The sequence below is a fragment of the Pseudorca crassidens genome, chromosome 8, assembly GCF_039906515.1.
Source record: "Pseudorca crassidens isolate mPseCra1 chromosome 8, mPseCra1.hap1, whole genome shotgun sequence".
In the NCBI taxonomy this organism is placed as follows: Eukaryota; Metazoa; Chordata; class Mammalia; order Artiodactyla; family Delphinidae; genus Pseudorca; species Pseudorca crassidens.
In genome coordinates this window covers 38,088,937-38,106,841 of record NC_090303.1, presented here as the reverse complement: position 1 = coordinate 38,106,841, position 17,905 = coordinate 38,088,937, and the positions used below count along the sequence as shown (strand labels likewise).

At 34.2% G+C, this 17,905-nt stretch overlaps 1 protein-coding gene across 1 annotated transcript; it reads right to left on the bottom strand.

Annotated features, from left to right (window-relative positions):
* Positions 1–959: 959 nt before the first annotated feature.
* AGR3 (anterior gradient 3, protein disulphide isomerase family member) lies at positions 960–13,399 on the bottom strand. The gene is made up of 7 exons (XM_067745529.1): positions 13,291–13,399; positions 9,230–9,293; positions 3,219–3,271; positions 2,600–2,676; positions 2,293–2,356; positions 1,764–1,847; positions 960–1,009 (listed from the first exon to the last, which is right to left on the bottom strand). Exons 1-7 carry the CDS (start codon positions 13,397–13,399, stop codon positions 960–962), a joined length of 501 nt encoding a protein of 166 aa, XP_067601630.1.
* Positions 13,400–17,905: the final 4,506 nt, after the last annotated feature.

Below are 17,905 nucleotides of genomic sequence, written 5' to 3'. Positions count from 1 at the left end.
TCTGTCTCATATAAATGTGTACCTTTATATTTCAAAACTTCAAGTTATTTAAATGTAATCAAATCCTATGGATTAGGAAAAATTTTCCCATCTGAAATATTCTCTCATTTCTGAGAATTATTCCCAGCTGATTATGGGGTTTCCATTAGTAATTAGAATTACTCCAAATGATTAGGGAAATTTTTTAATAAAACATTAGGATTTTTGTGTGTGTGTTATTTAAAGGAATAGAAGACATGAATGCGATCCTACAAAAGCTTCCTCTGAAGAATTGAGTTGGTGGTTGAATGTTTAATAATTTCAGAATGGATAGATTCCTCTTCTGCTAGTTAACTGGAGGTATTCTTTAATATTCTGGAAGCAGTTACATTCTTCTTAAAATGATTAAAAGTGTTAAATATCCACCCAGTAATCAAGCAAAACATATTTAAAGTTTTAAAATATATTTTAAATTTATTGTAATTACTTTTTAAGTGTCTGTTTTAAAGTAAAAAAAAAGAAATAAATGGTTAACTCTAAAAGTTATGCTTCTAAAAGTTAAATAATAAGTGGCTAGAGATGCATCCATTTGCTTTGGCAACATGAAGATCATTTATGACCTAAACTTGAGGGTTCGATATAATAGAGGGATCAGAATTAAGATTAGCTTACTTGGTGGAATGGATGATAGATGAGGAAATAGAAACAAGCAGTGTAGACACCTCTTATTTAGGTCTTCCTGTCTCCACTATAACTATCAGCAAGCTTTCTTTGCTACTGATGCAGGCAGAAATCAAACCACAATATTGTCATGCTCTGGTTTTGATATTTATTGAAATATCATTTTACCTTCCTAAGAATATGCAAACACATTAAAAGTCTAAATGGTAATGTTACAAAATTCATTTACCTGCCCATTAGTATTAGTCAATTAGCCAGAAGTTTTTCTTCGTGACATTTGACCTCTTAGAGGTAATACATTATAACTCGGATTGAATAAGTTTTAATGCTTTCTTCATGTTTTCTATCACTGTAATAGAAGTAAATATATATTATTCTATTAGTAAATGAGAGTACCAAATTTTTTAATTAACCCCTAAATCTAAAATTGGCCCATTAAAATTAACAGCTATAAAGATTTGGGGATTTATCTGCAACCTTAAAGAATATTATGCTAAAAGTGTACATGTAAATTTAAGGATTAGACCATTCAGAGCTGGTTAATTAACTTAATGTTAAAAAATTTTATCAAAGGGATTTTGAGGGAGTATCTATTTTGTTAACTGATTATTTTGTAGCAGTATTGCTGGATATAACAGGCATAGCTCTCTTGTTAAACATAGTTGATAGTGAATATTGCAAAAATGAAAGTCCCAAGTCAGACTGTATTTCCTTGCTTATAGGCATTAAAGGAAGAGAAAAGATTTAATTATGATCACTTTGAGGAAATCACATATAATCTTTCATACCAGAAGAATGGACTGGCTTTCTTAAGGTTTAATTTTCATGTGTACTCTATTCTTTTTGGTGGTGTTAACATTTAGTGATCATAAGAACTATTAGAGATCCCTGTTGAAGAAAGAGATTCTGAGGTGCCCCAGAAATTCTGATCTTGATGGGAGCTAAGAGTTTGCATATTAACCACTATCTCCACTACCAGCCCCAGGGACTGTGATTTGTGGGTAGCACTGTTTGTGGGGAAGCACCCATGTAAGGTATCACTGACCCTTCTAACAGTCAAGTGTTGCTAGTATCACTGTTCAAGATAATTTGTGAATACTTACATAGCGGTAAATCCTGAGGTTCATATGTATATAATCTGTTTGAGTATCTTCCAGTTATATCAGCTCTGACTGTTAAAGAAGGATCTGCCAAGAAAAAATAAGTACCTTACATATTATTTAAAATATTCTGAAAATCATTCTTGCCTCTTACTCTAAAACAAACGTTAAGCAAATTTATAAGCAAAATCAGTTTTCATACATGTGAATTTATTGTGAGTTAATCTGAATTCTCATTTTAGTGTGTCACAGGTCTCTGTCAACATATAATAGTTTAGAGAACAATACTGAAACTACATTGGGATATTGATTTCATAGCATCAGTTAATTTAAAACATTAAAATTTAATATTTATAAGTTACAAGTTATAGATATAATGAGTTTGATTGTTGACCTAACAAGAACTGTTAATGACTGGGTTACTAATGACTTCCCTTTAAAAGGAATAGTACTTGAACTAGCATTTAAAAGTAAATAAAAGCAAGAAGGCTACTGATTTTCTAAATCTGATGGAAAGAGATTATACAATTACCCACAAACATGATTCTAGGCACATATTGTCCATCAGGTGATAAATTCTTATCAGTGGTTTCATGCTAGCAAAAAGATGAAAAAAAAGAATGTTATTGGATTGGATTATTTTTAACAGTTGATTTAAAAATATTTTATGTAAACAAGCCTTTCAGTAAGTTATATATTTTGGCCTCTTACAATTCTATATAACATTCTATATCCACTAATACTTTATAGCTCTTTTTGTCTTCAAAAAAAGACAAAAAAAGAGATTCAGCTTTTCCACTGAATTGAGATATTAAGAAAACATTGTAGAGGTCAGGTACCATGAGATTCAGCATGATGAAATTATTCTGAGCCATTTCTTGTATTTCTTTATTTTGGGCAAACACTTTTTTTAGTGCTGTGGGAGAAAACATAATGTCAATTAGTTTCAAGGATCAAGACGCCTTCAATATAATGTAGCAAAATTAAGCTAGTATTTTGCATTTGTTTGCATCTGTAACTTGGATGTAAATAGTTCATTGGCCCATTGCCACTTCGTCTCTAACTGGAAATCAATGAGGGACAGAGTCTATCCAAGAAGACATCAAGAGAGAATCACATTGATGAAATCACCAGTTTTACAATGTCATGTAATTCATTGACTCATTGGTTAAAATAGCATCTTCTTTCAGCCATTTTTCCTACCTTTTTGGAGGGGGAACAGGGGAGGAAGAAGGATATAAAATTCTAAAGGACATGTAATATGAATATATTCAATAGATTACTAACAATCATTGTAGTCTTTAAGCATCTTAGTAAAATGGTGGTACTCTAGCAGTTGTCCTTTTTTTTTTTTTTTTTTGGAATAGAGTTTCCTGAGTGCCTTCTTAACAATTTGTAACCAGGTCACTTTCCTACTTCATATTGGAGATACAATAAGATCTCAGGAGCAAAAATTACCTTGGCAGTATTGACAGTCCTCCAAGTGATGAATAACCATCAGTGGCTTGTTACTAAACAGAGAGAGTGTGGAATTGAGCCAAGTGATTAATCTGAGTTAAAATGTACAGTGAAATTAGATTTAAGATTCTCATACTTTCTATGAGACGTAAAGTAAACATCTCAGCCTGACAAATCACAGCGCTGTAGTGTGTAGTCCTCTTAGTCATAACATGGCCTCAGCACTGAAGCATCAGCGTCACCAGAAATGTAGCTCATTAGAAATGTAAATTCTCAGGCTCCCTCTTGGGCCCACTCAGTCAGCATCTGGGGGGGTGAGGTCCAGGAATCCTTAGCTTAACAAGCTTACCAGGTCGTTCTTATGTATACTGTAGTACAGTTAGAAAAATAAAAGTCAATTCTGTCTCCATAGATGAAAGGATATTATGAGCAAGGTAGTATTCATTTCCAATGAACATCTGGTATAAAATTTTGGAATTGTCGAAGTTTTTACTTAGGTTTTTTGTTTGTTTTTCAAAAAGTCTATTAATATTTGACCATTTTCACAACCTTTTATTCTTGTCACAACTTACAATTACCAACAGTCTCAGGGAAAGTTCCTTTCCTATATATTTTTCAGTGTCATTTTGATTTTAACTCTCTGAAGAAAAGTTTTGGTGGTAGCTCATTGACTACCCTGCTGTTTAGAATACGAGAAAAATTAGAATGTTAACTACAGTGAAGGACAAAATAATTATGATTCGGGTATATAAGATGTTTTTAAAAATGTTTCTTTAATTTTGCAAGGATGCTAGGTACAAAAAGAGACGGGTGTATATGTATCAAGCATAAATCTTTTTAAAAACAACAGATGTAATCATATGAAATACTTGTTACTGAATAATCCTGTTTTTTCAAACTTTAGTCTCAAAAGTGTTAAATAACACACTTTGAAGTGTAAATAATTTCATTTAATCCTCAAACTTAGAATATAAGTTAATTTTAGGTAAGAATAAATCCTACAACTTATCTCTTAAAATTTATAACATAGAAAGCTAACATTTGCCAACAACTTCACATTTACTGGTGAAAGAGCAGATTAGATATCCAATGAATGAAATATTATTACCTCTTTTTAATTAGTAGAAAACTGAGCCTAAGAATATTCATTGACATTTCTTTAGAGACACATAGAGAACTTAGACCTCCTAAGCACCAAGTAGTAATTCTTTTACTAGATAACTTTTTCTCTGATTGCACTTAGGTAGATAGAGGTGTCCTGCGATGGAGAGCAATTCAGGGGCATGAGTCATTCTGATTTCCTGAACTGCTACCCTTTCTTCCCAGCACAGCAGCTGGAAATAAGGATAGCTCTGTGTAAGGAAAGACCTTGATGTAACTCTTGGAAAGCTAATTTCTCCATCAGATTTCTGGCCAACTGGAGTCCAAGGAAAAATGTATCAAGACCACAGAATACTCAGTCTTAATAGTTCAGCTTTGAATGGGTTGTTCAGACAGTCAAACCAAGACAGTAATCCGTTTTAGGAAAAGCTTCTGTTTCTGGCAGACACTGAATTAGGAACACCTGAAAAAGGGCTCAGAAACTTTTAAAGCAAAGAGGCAGATGGTAAGTTATTTGAGGTTTTGCAGCCCATGTGGTCTTGTTCACAGCCGCTCACCTCTGCTGTTATTGCACGAAAGCAGCCATGGACAATATGCAACAAGGTGAGAGTGGCCGTGTTATAGTAAAACTTAATTTATCACACTGGAATTTGAATTTCAAGTAACTTCCATGTTTCACAAGATATTATTCTTCTTTTGATTAAAAACATTCTTTTAATGTAAAAATCATCCTTAGCTCACAGACCAAATTATCAATAAAACAGGTGGTCCCTAGTCTTATGGTTACCAGGGGCGAAGGGGAGGGGGAGAGATAGACTGGGAGTTTGGGATTGACATGTACACACTACTATAGATAACCAGCAAGGACCTGCTGTATAGCACAGGGAACTCAGCTCAATATTCTGTAATAACCTAAATAGGAAAAGAATTTTAAAAAGAATAAAAAAAAAAGCATTTTAAATTGTGAAAAAAAAATCTTATGAAGTAGCACATCAGATTATGAGAAACTCGAGTGAGAGAAAGAGTAAAAATTTTGGGGAGCTGTACTTCTGAGATGCTCTAAAACCAGAGCCTTCCAAGCCTAGCTGCTTATCAGCATCATTTGGTGAATTATCTTTTAAAATTCTACATGTTTTTCATTGAAAATAAGTTACAAATTCAGATGGTTTAAAATTCAAAAGTTAAAAAAGTAAAAATTCTTTCTCCCATCCTGCCTTCAAGAAGTAAGCAGTGTTACCATTTTCTAAGTTTGCTTCCAGAGTTTTTCAGGTCATATAACAAAATACACATGTGCATATGCATATGCTTGTGTATATACTTATGTAAATGTATATGATTATGAATTGTGTATGTTCATATGCATGTCCATATGTATATATATTTATCCTTTCTTTTTTAAAAATACAAATACTAGCACGCTATACACATGTATTTGCATTTGGCTTTTTTAGCATAATCATATATCTTGGATGTTATTCCCTTGTGATTTTGTATAATATTCCATTATATGGATCATCTTTACTTTATTAGTCTCCTCAAAATAGATATTTAAATTCTTTTCAATCTTTTATGTTTAGATTGTTTTCAGACATTTAAAAAGATGCTTTGGTGAACATGATGTTACTTACATATAATTTTGCGCATGGGTGGGTATATTTGTAAATAAATTTCCAGAAGCGGAGTTTCTGCGTCAGAGTATGTGCATTTATAATTTTGATGCACTGTATGTACTTTCCTTAGAAGCTGTACCAATTTATATTCTCTCTGATAATGTGAGAACTAAGTATTTACTCTCATTAAAACTGGTTATTGAGCTTTTAATTCTTTTATCCAGTAGATGAAAGAGGGAAGTTAATGTAGTTTTACTTTCTTATAAAAAATAGTCACCATATGATCCAGCAATTCTACTTCTGGGTATATACCCAAAGAAAATGAAATCACTATTTCACTATCTCAAAGGGATATCTGCATCCCCATGTTCATTGCAGCATTATTTACAATAGCCAGGACATGGAAGCAACCTAAGTGACTCTCAGTACATTTGTGACAACGTGAATGAACCTTGAGCATATTATGTTAAGTAAAATAAGTCAGAGACAAATACTATATGATCTCACTTATATGTAGAATCTGGAATTTAAAAAAAAAGTAAAAACCAAACTCATAGAAACAGAGAGTAGATTGGTGGTTTCCCAGGGTGGGGGATTGGGAGGTGGGGAAAATGGGTAAAGGTGCTCAAAGGGTACACACTTCCAGTTATAAGATGAGTGAGTCCTGGGAATGTAGTGATGACCAGAGTTAACAATACTGTATGGTATACTTGAAAACTGATAAGAAAATACATCTTAAAAGTTCTCAACACACACACACACACACACACACACACACACACACACACACACGTTAACTATGTGAGGTGATAATTAACCTTATTGTGGTCATCATTGTGCAATATATACATACATCAAATCATCACATTCTACACCTTAAATCTGCACAATGTTTATGTAAATTATATCTCAATAAAGCTGTAAAAAATAATCTTACTCATATGTTTAGGTTACTAATTTTTTTATTCTGTGTACTATCTTTCCTATCTTATGTTCATTTTTTCAAGGTCATTGCCTTGACCTCTTTCTTATTAATTTATATGAGTACTTTGTATATTAGAGAAATTCACTCTTGTAATATGAGCTATAGTTTTCTGTTAGTTTTGTATTTTTTGCCTTTTTCGTTTGCTTATGATAAATTTCTGGTTTGCAGAAATTTGCATAATCAAAAATATTAGTCATTTATTTTAGGATTTTTCTTTCTTCTTTTTTTTTTCCTTTGGCCATACTCAACTCTAAAGGAGGACTAGGGTGAGGCAAGGGTAGCATCTAGGGCACAAAAATGAAGTGTTTGTTTTTGCGTCCTAGACATCCCTCATGCCTCACCCTAATTGTACCCTACTCCAAGAATTTAAAGGAATAACAGTTTTGTAATAGTGTCTTCTAGTACCTTAATGGTTTCATCCTTATAATTAATCTTTATAATTTATTTTGATGTAAAATATGAGGTATAGATACAAATTTTTTTTATTTTTCACAAATGGCTATCAAATTCTAACAATTATTTTACATACTCTATCTCTCCTACTCCTGATTCAAAATGCCACTTAATCATGTAAACAATTTCTGTAGTATCCAGTTTTCTGTTCTCTCCATTCTATTCAATTCATTTACCGGTAACATACTGTATTATTAAAATGTTTCATATTGATTAAGGGCTAGTCCCCACTGATTTCTTCTCAGAATGTTCCTAACTATTTAAGTCTGTCTATGTTTCCATTTCAATTTTAAAATCACTTAAAAACTTGTACTAATATATTGTGATTGTCTTAACAAATTTTTTAGCTATAGAGAGGATTGACATTTTTACGATATTGAATCTTCCTCTCCAAGAACATGATATCCCTTCACATAGGTTTGTAATTTCTTTCCTCACTAGTACATTTAGTTCATACAGATTTTGTACATTTTCTGTCAAGTTTATCTTGGGATATTTCATCTTTTTTTATTGCTATTTTATATAAGGTATTTTATAACTGCCTTTAACTATTTTGATTATATATATATATATATATATATATAAATGCTGTCGGTTTCTAGGTATTAATTTAGTCTCATCTAATTTAACTGAATCTTCGTAGTTCTGATACTTTGGGCTGATTCTCAAGTTTTTCACAAACACAGTCATCAGCTGCAAATGAGGATTCTTTCACTCTCTCCTTTGTAAGTTTTTCTCATCTAATTGCATTGGTTAGTATCTCCAGAACAATGTTAGTAATTGTGGTGATTAAAGAATCCATCAGTGGGATACTTTAATTGTTTTTCCTCAGTAAGCATGATGTTGACTTTTTTGCTGGGATGGATAAGTTTTTTAACTTCAAATATGGATTTGGCATTGTATTAAATGCTTTTTCTTAGCATTTGTGGAGATAGGAGATACTTGTATGATTTGTGTCCTTATAAATATTAAATTATTTTAATTAATAGATTTCTTAATCTTGAATCTTTTGGCTTTCCCAGACTGAATCTCACTTTATCAGGGTATATTTTTTTAGTGTTCTGCTGTCTGCTCTTTGCTAATATGTTGTTTGTTTTTTACATTTCTATTTGGAAATAAGATTATTCTGTAGACTTTTTTTTTTTTGGTAATATTTGTCTGGTGTTGAGAGTGTTTTAGCCAGTTCTTATTTGGAATCTTTTCTTTTTCTTCAAAGAGTTGAATTGAACATTCTTTAGATATTTGATAAATTCTTGGGGTGCTTTTAAAAGTACAAGTTTCTCAGCTCCATCCCCAAAGATTTAGTAGATCTTTAGTAAATCACGTCACTCTTGGTCACTGAGTGCCTGGCACATAGAAGTGGATACTCAGTAAGCAGTTGACCCTGAATATGGATTTTTAAAAAAGCTCTCTGAGTCGTTCTGATGATTAGACAGCCTTGAGAAGTGCTGCTATAAGTCAGGTTCCTGTTTAAGCTTGTATAATGCCCAGTGAGTGATGCTGTTTTGTTTATACAATTTATATTCAAAGTTTGCTTGGTGGATGTTAACTAGACTTATTGTGGTAATCATTTTGCATATATACAAATATCCAATCATTAAGTTGTATATCTGAAACTAATATAATGTTAAGTCAATTATTCCTCAGATAAAAAAGCTTGCTTGGATAATTAAGAAATTAATACAGAAGTGTCTAGAGCTGTTGTTTATAAAAAAATTCTAATAGCAACTCTTAGTCCAAACAGCATACAATATCAGAGCAAATTCTTATTGTATCCTCTGAAAAGCTAACATGCTAGTGTTTGGCTCTCCTGTGAGGAGGTATCTGTATCATCTGTCAAAGTTAACTGAGAGGTATTTTACCTTTTTTGAATATGAAAGAGACCTTCCTCATAAGTCTGCATCCAAGTGATGTCATCTCCCCATCCTAAACAGAAGAGAGAAATCAGTGTGTTAACTCAGGACTACCAAAGAGTTCTGAATTGGGGGTGTGATAACCAGGTATCTATCTACAGATATTTAAGCTACCAAGCAGTTGTCTGACATAAGGTATGGAGGATACATAATTATAACTAGATACAAAGAGGTTGTGTCCTTTCAGGTGATATTACTGAGGTTTTGTGACTATGTTTTAAATCTTAAGGCCCATGGCCTTGAACCCAGTAAGTGTTCAGTAGATGCTATTATGATTAGTGGTGATTGAGAGGACATCTCTGGACCATGCAAGAGCTCTCACTTTCAGAATGTACAGGAGGAAATAACAGTTAATCTTTGCATACTTTGTAAATCTGTCGGGAATACTTTGGGCTATACTGAACAGCGTCCTTGAATCTTGAGTGTCAAGAGATGTTGACTCCTTCAAAGTCATAACACATCATTGAAAAAAAGGAATTTCAAATTTTGCTTTGAGTTTTAATGGAAAACAATTCTGGCATGGGAATTTCATGGTTGAGAGACTCAATAAAACCCTTGTTTTGGAAGCATCCAAAAGAGTGGAGGAGAGGGAAACAGAATACAACGAGTAGAGAGAGAACCCACTAGCTTTTTTTTTAAAGAATCAATTTTATTTATTTATTTATTTATTTTGGTTGCATCGGGTCTTCGTTGCTGCACATGGGTTTTCTGTAGTTGTGGCGAGTGGGGGCTACTCTTCGTTGCGGTGTCCAGGGTTCTCCTTATGGTGGCCTGTCCTGTTGCGGAGCACAGGCTCCAGACGCACGGGCTTCAGTAGTTGTGGTGCACAGGCTCAGTAGTTGTGGCTCACGGGCTTAGTTGCTCTGCAGCATGTGGGATCCTCCCAGACCAGGGATCGAACCCGTGTCTCCTGCATTGGCAGGCGGATTCTTAACCACTGCGCCACTAGGGAAGTCCCCCCACTAGCCTTTAAAGAAATGATGTGAGTAGTTGGGAATGTGTATTAGAGATTGAAGAATAAGACCATTGAAGAGAAGAATGCACAAAACATCCAGAAATATTTCAAAGTATTTTCAGGAAATGTCTCAGTCTATGGATGAAAAAGGTTGAATTAATTTGAAAATAGAAATAGTTTCAGGCTATTTTGGACCCAGATTTTTTCATAAGTTTCATATGTTGTCAGACTGGAGTTCCTGGTTTTGATACCATGGCTTAAAGATGTCCAGGACTTATGAAGCAGAATTATGAAGCAGGATAAATATGATCCCATGATTTCTGCCTGCTGGGTTTTGGTTTGTTTGTTTTTTAATAACAACTTTATTCAAATATAATTCATATGCCAATACAGTTCATCCATTGAAAGTATATACATTCTTTTAATATATTTACATAGTGTGCAATCATCACCACAATCAATTTTGGAAGATCTTCATCACTTCAGAAAGAAACCCTGTACCCTTTAGTTATCACCACGCAATTCTTTCATCTCCTACAACCCTAAGAAATGGCTAATCTACTTTGTCTCTATAGATTATCTTATTCCAGACATTTCATATAAGTGGAATCATATAAGATGCGATGTATCTTATGACTGGCTGCTTTCAGTTAATACAATGTTTTTAAGGTTCATCCATGTTGTGGCATGTATTAGGACTTCATTCTTGGGCTAAATATTATTCCATTTTATGGATATACCACATTTTGTTTATCCATTTATCAGTTGATGGACATTTAGGTTGTTTCTAGTTTTTGGATTTTATGAATAATACTGCTATGAACATTTGAGTGCAAACTTCAGTGTGAACATATGTTTTCATTTTTCTTGGGTATAATCCTTAGAAGTGGAATTGCTGGATCAAATGGTAACTATAACTTTAACTTTCTGACAGTTTTTCCAAGTGAGTGCATTATTTTACACTCTTACCAGAAGTGTTGTTGGTTTGTTTTTGCCTGACCTTAGAATCCTAACATTGGAAGACATCTTACATTAGCTTAGTACCCCAACCTTAGCAGGAATGCTTCCTATCTGTAATAACCCTGAAAGACTTTCTTTACAACTTTACTCAAACACATGTAGTAAGTTTATGCCACGTTTTGCATTAGATAAAAGTTATTTTGGAAACAGCCAGTGAGACTGTGTTCCTACTTAATTTCCCTATTCTGTTGCAAATATCATTCAATGCCAGAATGTCAGCAGTGGGAAGAATTACTGTTCTCTGCTCCTGTTTAACTTAGTTCCACAAATATTGAAGGAACATCTGCTATATACCTTGCTCCACTTAGCACTGGGTGTATGCAGGTAAGACAATACAGTCTTATTGTTCTCTGTTCATTATCATGATTCCTAATTCCTAATCCATTACTGGCTATGCTTACTTATCTTCTGAGATTTTATTCATTCTCCAGTATGTATTTATTGAGTACTTACTGTATGCCAGGCACTGGACCAGGTGCTGGACGCAGAGCAGTTTTGGTTTAAAAGGAAGTTAAGATTTGGGGTTCACTTTTTTATTGAACCATTTCTTACCTTTTTCCAATTAATACTCCCTTTTCTCCCTAACACTGTGTCTGTTTAACTGGGGCTGCTCTGCCCTCTAAGAGGCTCCATATGCTACTTGGTACACTGTAGACAAATTTCCCTTTCACCCGTACCTTAAATCCTCATTCTCAGTTGTTTTCTATGTGCCAGTAGAAGATAAAGGCTTAACCAAATGCAAACCATTTCTGAATAATGGAGTTCCCAGCTGCTATCAGTCATCTCCCCTACTGACATAGTTTAACTGAAATAACAGACTCATCACGTTGTTTAAAATTTCTTGTACGTATTGAGTATATTTTTCATAAAATTCACCAGTTTTAATGGACATTTGGAAGTGAATACACAGAATATTGGTACCTTAATTATAGTTACAGCATGCTGCTTAACTCAGCCCTCGAGGGTCTTTAAGGGCAGTGACTTTGATCTTTGGCACTTTAAGGCTACTGAGTTCATTGTTTTATAACTGTTGCATGTATATATGGAGGTACATGATAAATTACACTTAGGAAAATATTTCCCTCTTTTATTTATTTTGCAAAACTTACCAATTTTTTTAGACTTACAGTTTCTGTGATTTTAAACTGAACACCGGCTGAACACTGACAGGCAATTGGCTGGTACCCAATACATCTCATCTGTTAAGGAATGAATTAACTTGGAAAGAAATATTTTAAAATTTGAAATTATGCTATAGTTGATCTCCATTTGTTTGCTCGAGTCACATTACCATTCCAAGTACCAGTCAAGTGTTTTTTGGTTTGTGTTACTAATTTAGAATTAGCTATTTGGAGACAAATGATTTTCTTTCCATTTCTGGTAGCTGGAAATGTAGGAATCAATTCTGAGAATTTTCCTTATGAATTATTTCTTTGCAGATGAAGATATAATTGTTTCTCAGGCCAAAGTAAAACAGTGGGTACAAAATAGAAATGTTTTCAATGTAGCCAATGACAAATCTAGATTATGTCCTCTAAAAATACTGCAGCTGTTTTCTGGAGTCAGCATAGCCAACACTTGGTTAACCAAAATTCTTGGAGGGTGGAGATAAAGTATAATTTTCTGGGGACCCCAGTGTAAAATCATTCCAAATTATTTTCTTGCCTGAATAAAGAGAGGACAGGGCACTGGAACAGATTTTGAGGGAATCCTGATTGCATTTAGGATATCAATATAACGTATCAATCAATAGCATTTTGCAGGACTCTGGTTACCAAAGTTATAGGCAATGAAACCAGTTCTCCACTATTTCTATAGAAGATGCAGCAAATTGTTGTTTTTCATTTCATGTGGCTCACTCTTTAAAGTTAACTGATCCTCTCTGTTGTTTTTTTTTTCTCCTATTTTAAAGTGATACACAACAAAAAATTTCAGTTAATTGAGTTGGCTTTATAACTAGACTACAGGCAAGAGATGATGAATTTTAAAACAATCCAAATGACTGAGTCCAGAAAATAAAATGAGATTCCAGTACCTCTTGAGAGTGTCTGAGGAGGTCTTTTTCCCTTTTTGATTGCCATGGCAAGGTTAGAAGAAACCGTGATGAGTAAGAGACAGACGACCAAAGCTGAGTGTAACATCATATCTTCTTAAGAATCCCTCAGAAGCAGCTGGATGGTAAAAAATAATTGTCAGAATCTGATAGGTTACCTCAGGCTGTCATTAAGACATTTGTTAAGAGACCAAACCTATGCTGCCAGATTGCTCTGCTTGTGTGAATTGACATGGTACAACCACCTAGAACTTTCACATTTTATTTGTAAATTATTGTAAAACTACAGTCAACTCAATAGATGTCCACTTGATGAAAAGCCACATTCCTGGCATCCTGGGAGCAGTACAATGAAGTTGAAAGAGCACTGGACCAGGGCACCCAAAGCCTACTTCTGATGGTATTCTAGTGCTCACGGAACTGCATTAAAACTCAAATAAGATGATATTGATTAAAGGCCTTGCAACTGCTAAGTGCAATGGAAAGGTGACGTTTGTCATGCATAAATATTCTTTGCCCTTTGATTCTTCTTGATCTGATAGGTTAAGATGACATTTTAACTCTGCCAAGACAGTAAGATTAGGCATGAACAAATACTGCTTAAATTAGAACTGAGGAAAAACAGAATATGGAGGTTCTTTTTCTTCAGTTCCTCTACAGTTGCTTATCTTTTTTATCCTTTCATCATTTACTCAGCCTTTTGCCCTTAAGTTTACAACCCTGCCCTATTTAAAATTCATTCCTCTCATTTTAGTATCTTTATCTAGCCAGCAGTACATCCCTCTCCTGGATTGAAAATGGTTAGTTTGGTCCTATTTAAATTATTTTCTTTCCTAATCTGCAAGGGACCCACTTTTAAATTATTTTGTATTGAGAAACCCTGTTAAACAATAACCATGGTGCTGATAAGGATCGCAGTTTAAGTTCCTATAACTTATTAATACTGTGAAACATTTCAGCATGCCATCTTTTACCTTATGGGTGTCATCTTGTACCATAAAGACTGAAACAAAGAAAGGGTAGATTTCAGTAGGGGATAAAGACAGCTGACTCTGGAACACAAAGTCCAACGTGGGGAGGGCAGACTCTGTCAGAGTGAAAGTTGCAGTGGAAAAATTGAAGCAACCATCTAGGGTAGGGTCTTAACTTGGGTCAGGTGAGCTTCTAGAAGGTCTATGATTGAGCTCCTGGAGTCTCAAAAATCCCTGAATTGTCTGTAAAATTTTATGTGCCTTTGTTTTCTTTTCTGGGGAAGAGAGCCCCTAATTGCCTTAAGATTCTCCGAGGGATCTCTGGAAGTAAAGAGTTAAGAAAAAGTTAATCTGGAGGAAGCATTAGGAAAAGTTCTTTATGAGAGAGACAGAGATTAGTAGGTAGAATCTACAGCAAAAGAGAGAAGTGATAACTTCACCATCTTCTTATTTTAAAGCTGCCAAATTTAGAATGAATAGGAATTGAATTTTTTTCAAATTTCAAGTTGCTATGTATTATTGTCAGATTGTTCTACTTAAAAATCAAAAATTTTTTTTTCTGTTTGACATTGATAAATTGTAAAATAGATAGTAAATATATTCTATGACAAAGCCAATCAATTTATATATTATTATCTTTGGATGAACAGTAATTTCCCTGGTAAACAGAACATGAGTTAGTTATGATCCTATAGTATCAGATGCGTGGGTAAAGCTCCTTGGGGGACACGGATGAATACGACACGGTCATGGCCCTGGAGCAGCTCACATTGCCCTCCGCAGGCAAATAGCCACACGTCTACAATTAGGTGTTAAAACCACGGATAGTTAGCATTTTCTGACACAGTATTTCACTTTTCAAAAGTAATTTAATGTAAGTCATTTACTTAAATATTATGTAAAAATTCTCTATAAAAGAAAACTGGGAGTGAGATTTTACATTCTTTTTTAATATTCTTTTCCATTATGGTTTATCACAGCATATTGAATATAGTGCCCTGTGCTATATAGTAAGATCTTGTTGCTTATCCATTCTATATATACTAGTTTGCATCTGCTAACCCCAAACTCTCACTCCATTCCTTTGTGCTCTTTCCTGTGGAAGAGGGCCCCTAAAGAATATTAAAAAAAAATGTATATATATGTATAACTGCATCACTTTGCTGTACAGCTGAAATTAACACAGCATTGTAAATCAACTATACTTCAATAAGAAAATAACAGGGAGGAACAACTGTTACTTGCAGCATAATTTTTAAAGGATCACTTTTGGTGAATGTTAGTTTATTATAATATCATTAATACACATAAAGAATAAAAGTATGAAGCCAACAAAGGAAATCTAGTTCATTAAAAGAAGAAAAATATCATTTCATTGAACTTGCCCTCTGCTTTACTGAAGACCTCACTTTTGTACAGCGATAATTTGATCCTTTAAATATAACTGAGCTTGACCACTGATTAAGTAATCTGGAAATTTTGCTTGCTTACCTGAACTTGTCAGTGCTCTTGCTGGAAGTGTATTCTGGATATTTCTGGTTAAAAATGGGTGTGGATTTATAGACACACACAGGCACACACACACCTGATCTACAGCCCCACCTGCATTGAAACAAGAGCACAGTCCACCTGCGAACTTAAAAAACAGCCTTGTCTGAAAAATCCGTGCTTCTTTCCAGTTCTCATGCTCTCACGCTAAAAAAAAAAGCGTCCTTTTTCTTTCCCTAAATTAAGATTGAGTGTCCTCATAGAATGAGGCCAAATACCACCTTTGTGCTTTTTTCTCGTCTACCTTTTGCTTCCCAAGGTAATTTAATGTTTGGCTGGAGTTCAACACCCAGAAAAAAAAAAAAAGAAATGGTGGCAAGAGTGGGGAAGGAACGGGTATAAATGTAGGAACTGTGTGTGCACCATTGTTCTTGATGAAAGGTCAGTGAGGCTTGCAGATTAGATATAAAACAAATAGAAATTCCTCAGGTTTACTCTCTTTACAGGAGTATAATTAACAGCTAAAGAGAGCAGGTCCCCCACCCTTTTTTTTTTTTTTTTTCCTGAGAGAGAGAAAAAGGAAAAGAGAGAAATAAATAAAAATTGCTGTTTTAAAAGTTAACATTTTTATAATTTGATGATTCTTTATAGTCTCTCTGTAAAACCCCTTACCTTACCATGCCAAAAAATAGGAAAACAGGCCATTAGAGATTATATTTATCTAATAGTTAGATTTTTTAAATTGTATAATTAATCCATGATTATGGTAAAACATTTTTCAAGTGTGGAATTGTGTCAAAATAAAAAGTAAAATTCTCCTCCCCTTCACCAGCATCACCTTTCTCTGATCACTCCACCCCCAAAGACACACACATACACAGACACACACACACACACACACACACACACACATACACACACAAGTTCTACTTCCTGGACTTAATTACTGTTAAAGTGATCTAGGGCAGGGTCATCAAATCTGGCCCACCTGTTTTCGTACAGACCAAGAGCTACTAATGATTTTTACATTTAAAAATGGCTGGGTGAAAAATAAAAAGAATCATACTCTGTGACATCTGAAAACTGTATGAAATTAAAATGTCAGTGTCTGTAAATAGAAATTACTGGATGCAGTGCAGCCATGTCCATTTCCTTATTATTGTCTATGGTTCTTCTTGCATTCTAAGTGGAGTACTGAGACAAGGACTATATGGTCTGTGAAGTCTAAAATATTTACTATCAGGTCTTTTATAGAAAAAGTTGGCTCATCTTTAATTTAGGTGCTTGTTCAACAAATTTTTCCCTTCCTTCCTCCCTTCTTCCCTCTCTTTCTCTTTTTTTTTTGCTTAATTACTCACTATATTAATAAATGTACTGCTAAAGAATGGAGGTGGTGGCTATCTTCTGACATTAAAGAGAGTATGCTTTGCTTCTAGTATTTTAACTTTGGATATAGAGCTGGTTTGATTTACCAGAAGAAGGCAGCCATTGTTCCTATACTACGTCTCTTGAAAGCAGGAATGTTGGATTTTGTTCTATAAAGAAGGATAAATGTGCATAGGGTAGCAAATTGATATAGTAAATGTATTCATTTCATATAGTAGATTTATAGTTTTCCTATTGAACCTTTCTTGTGATGCCAAGAGAAACCCCATGTAGCCAGGTTGTATTATTCTTTTACGGTACTACTGATTCATGTATTCATTTAATTGTGCTTTCTTCCTTCTGTAGAATTCTTAAAGGGAACCTTCCTTGGAACATGCTATTGAAATAGAATCCTCCTGCTGAAGGTTAAGGAACTTGACCAACAATTATAATTTTTTGTCCAGCACTTACGAAGCAAAGAAACAGCTATGCAGTCGTCCCTAAGTTTTCCTCTTAAAGAGAGGGGCACAGCTTTCACTTTCTTCTTGACTGGTAGTGGTTTATAGAAAAATCTTTTTCTTTTTTCTTTTTTTACCATCTATATTGGAATATAATTGCTTTACAATAGTGTGTTAGTTTCTGCTTTATAACAAAGTGAATCAGCTATACATATACATATATCCCCATATGTCCTCCCTCTTGCATCTCCCTCCCACCCCACCATCCCACCCCTCTAGGTGGTCACAAAACACCAAACTGATCTCCCTGTACCA

Excerpts from the sequence above, each read along its gene's own strand:
- AGR3 (XM_067745529.1), bottom strand. The coding sequence starts at position 13,399 with ATGATGTTACACTCAGCTTTGGTCGTCTGTCTCTTACTCATCACGGTT. Across the intron at positions 9,294-13,290 it reads TCCTCAGACACTCTCAAGAG|GATGGGGAGATGACATCACT; the intron begins GTACTGGAATCT and ends TCTTCTGTTTAG. Across the intron at positions 3,272-9,229 it reads CTCTTTCATATTCAAAAAAG|TAACAAGCCACTGATGGTTA; the intron begins GTAAAATACCTC and ends CTCTCTGTTTAG.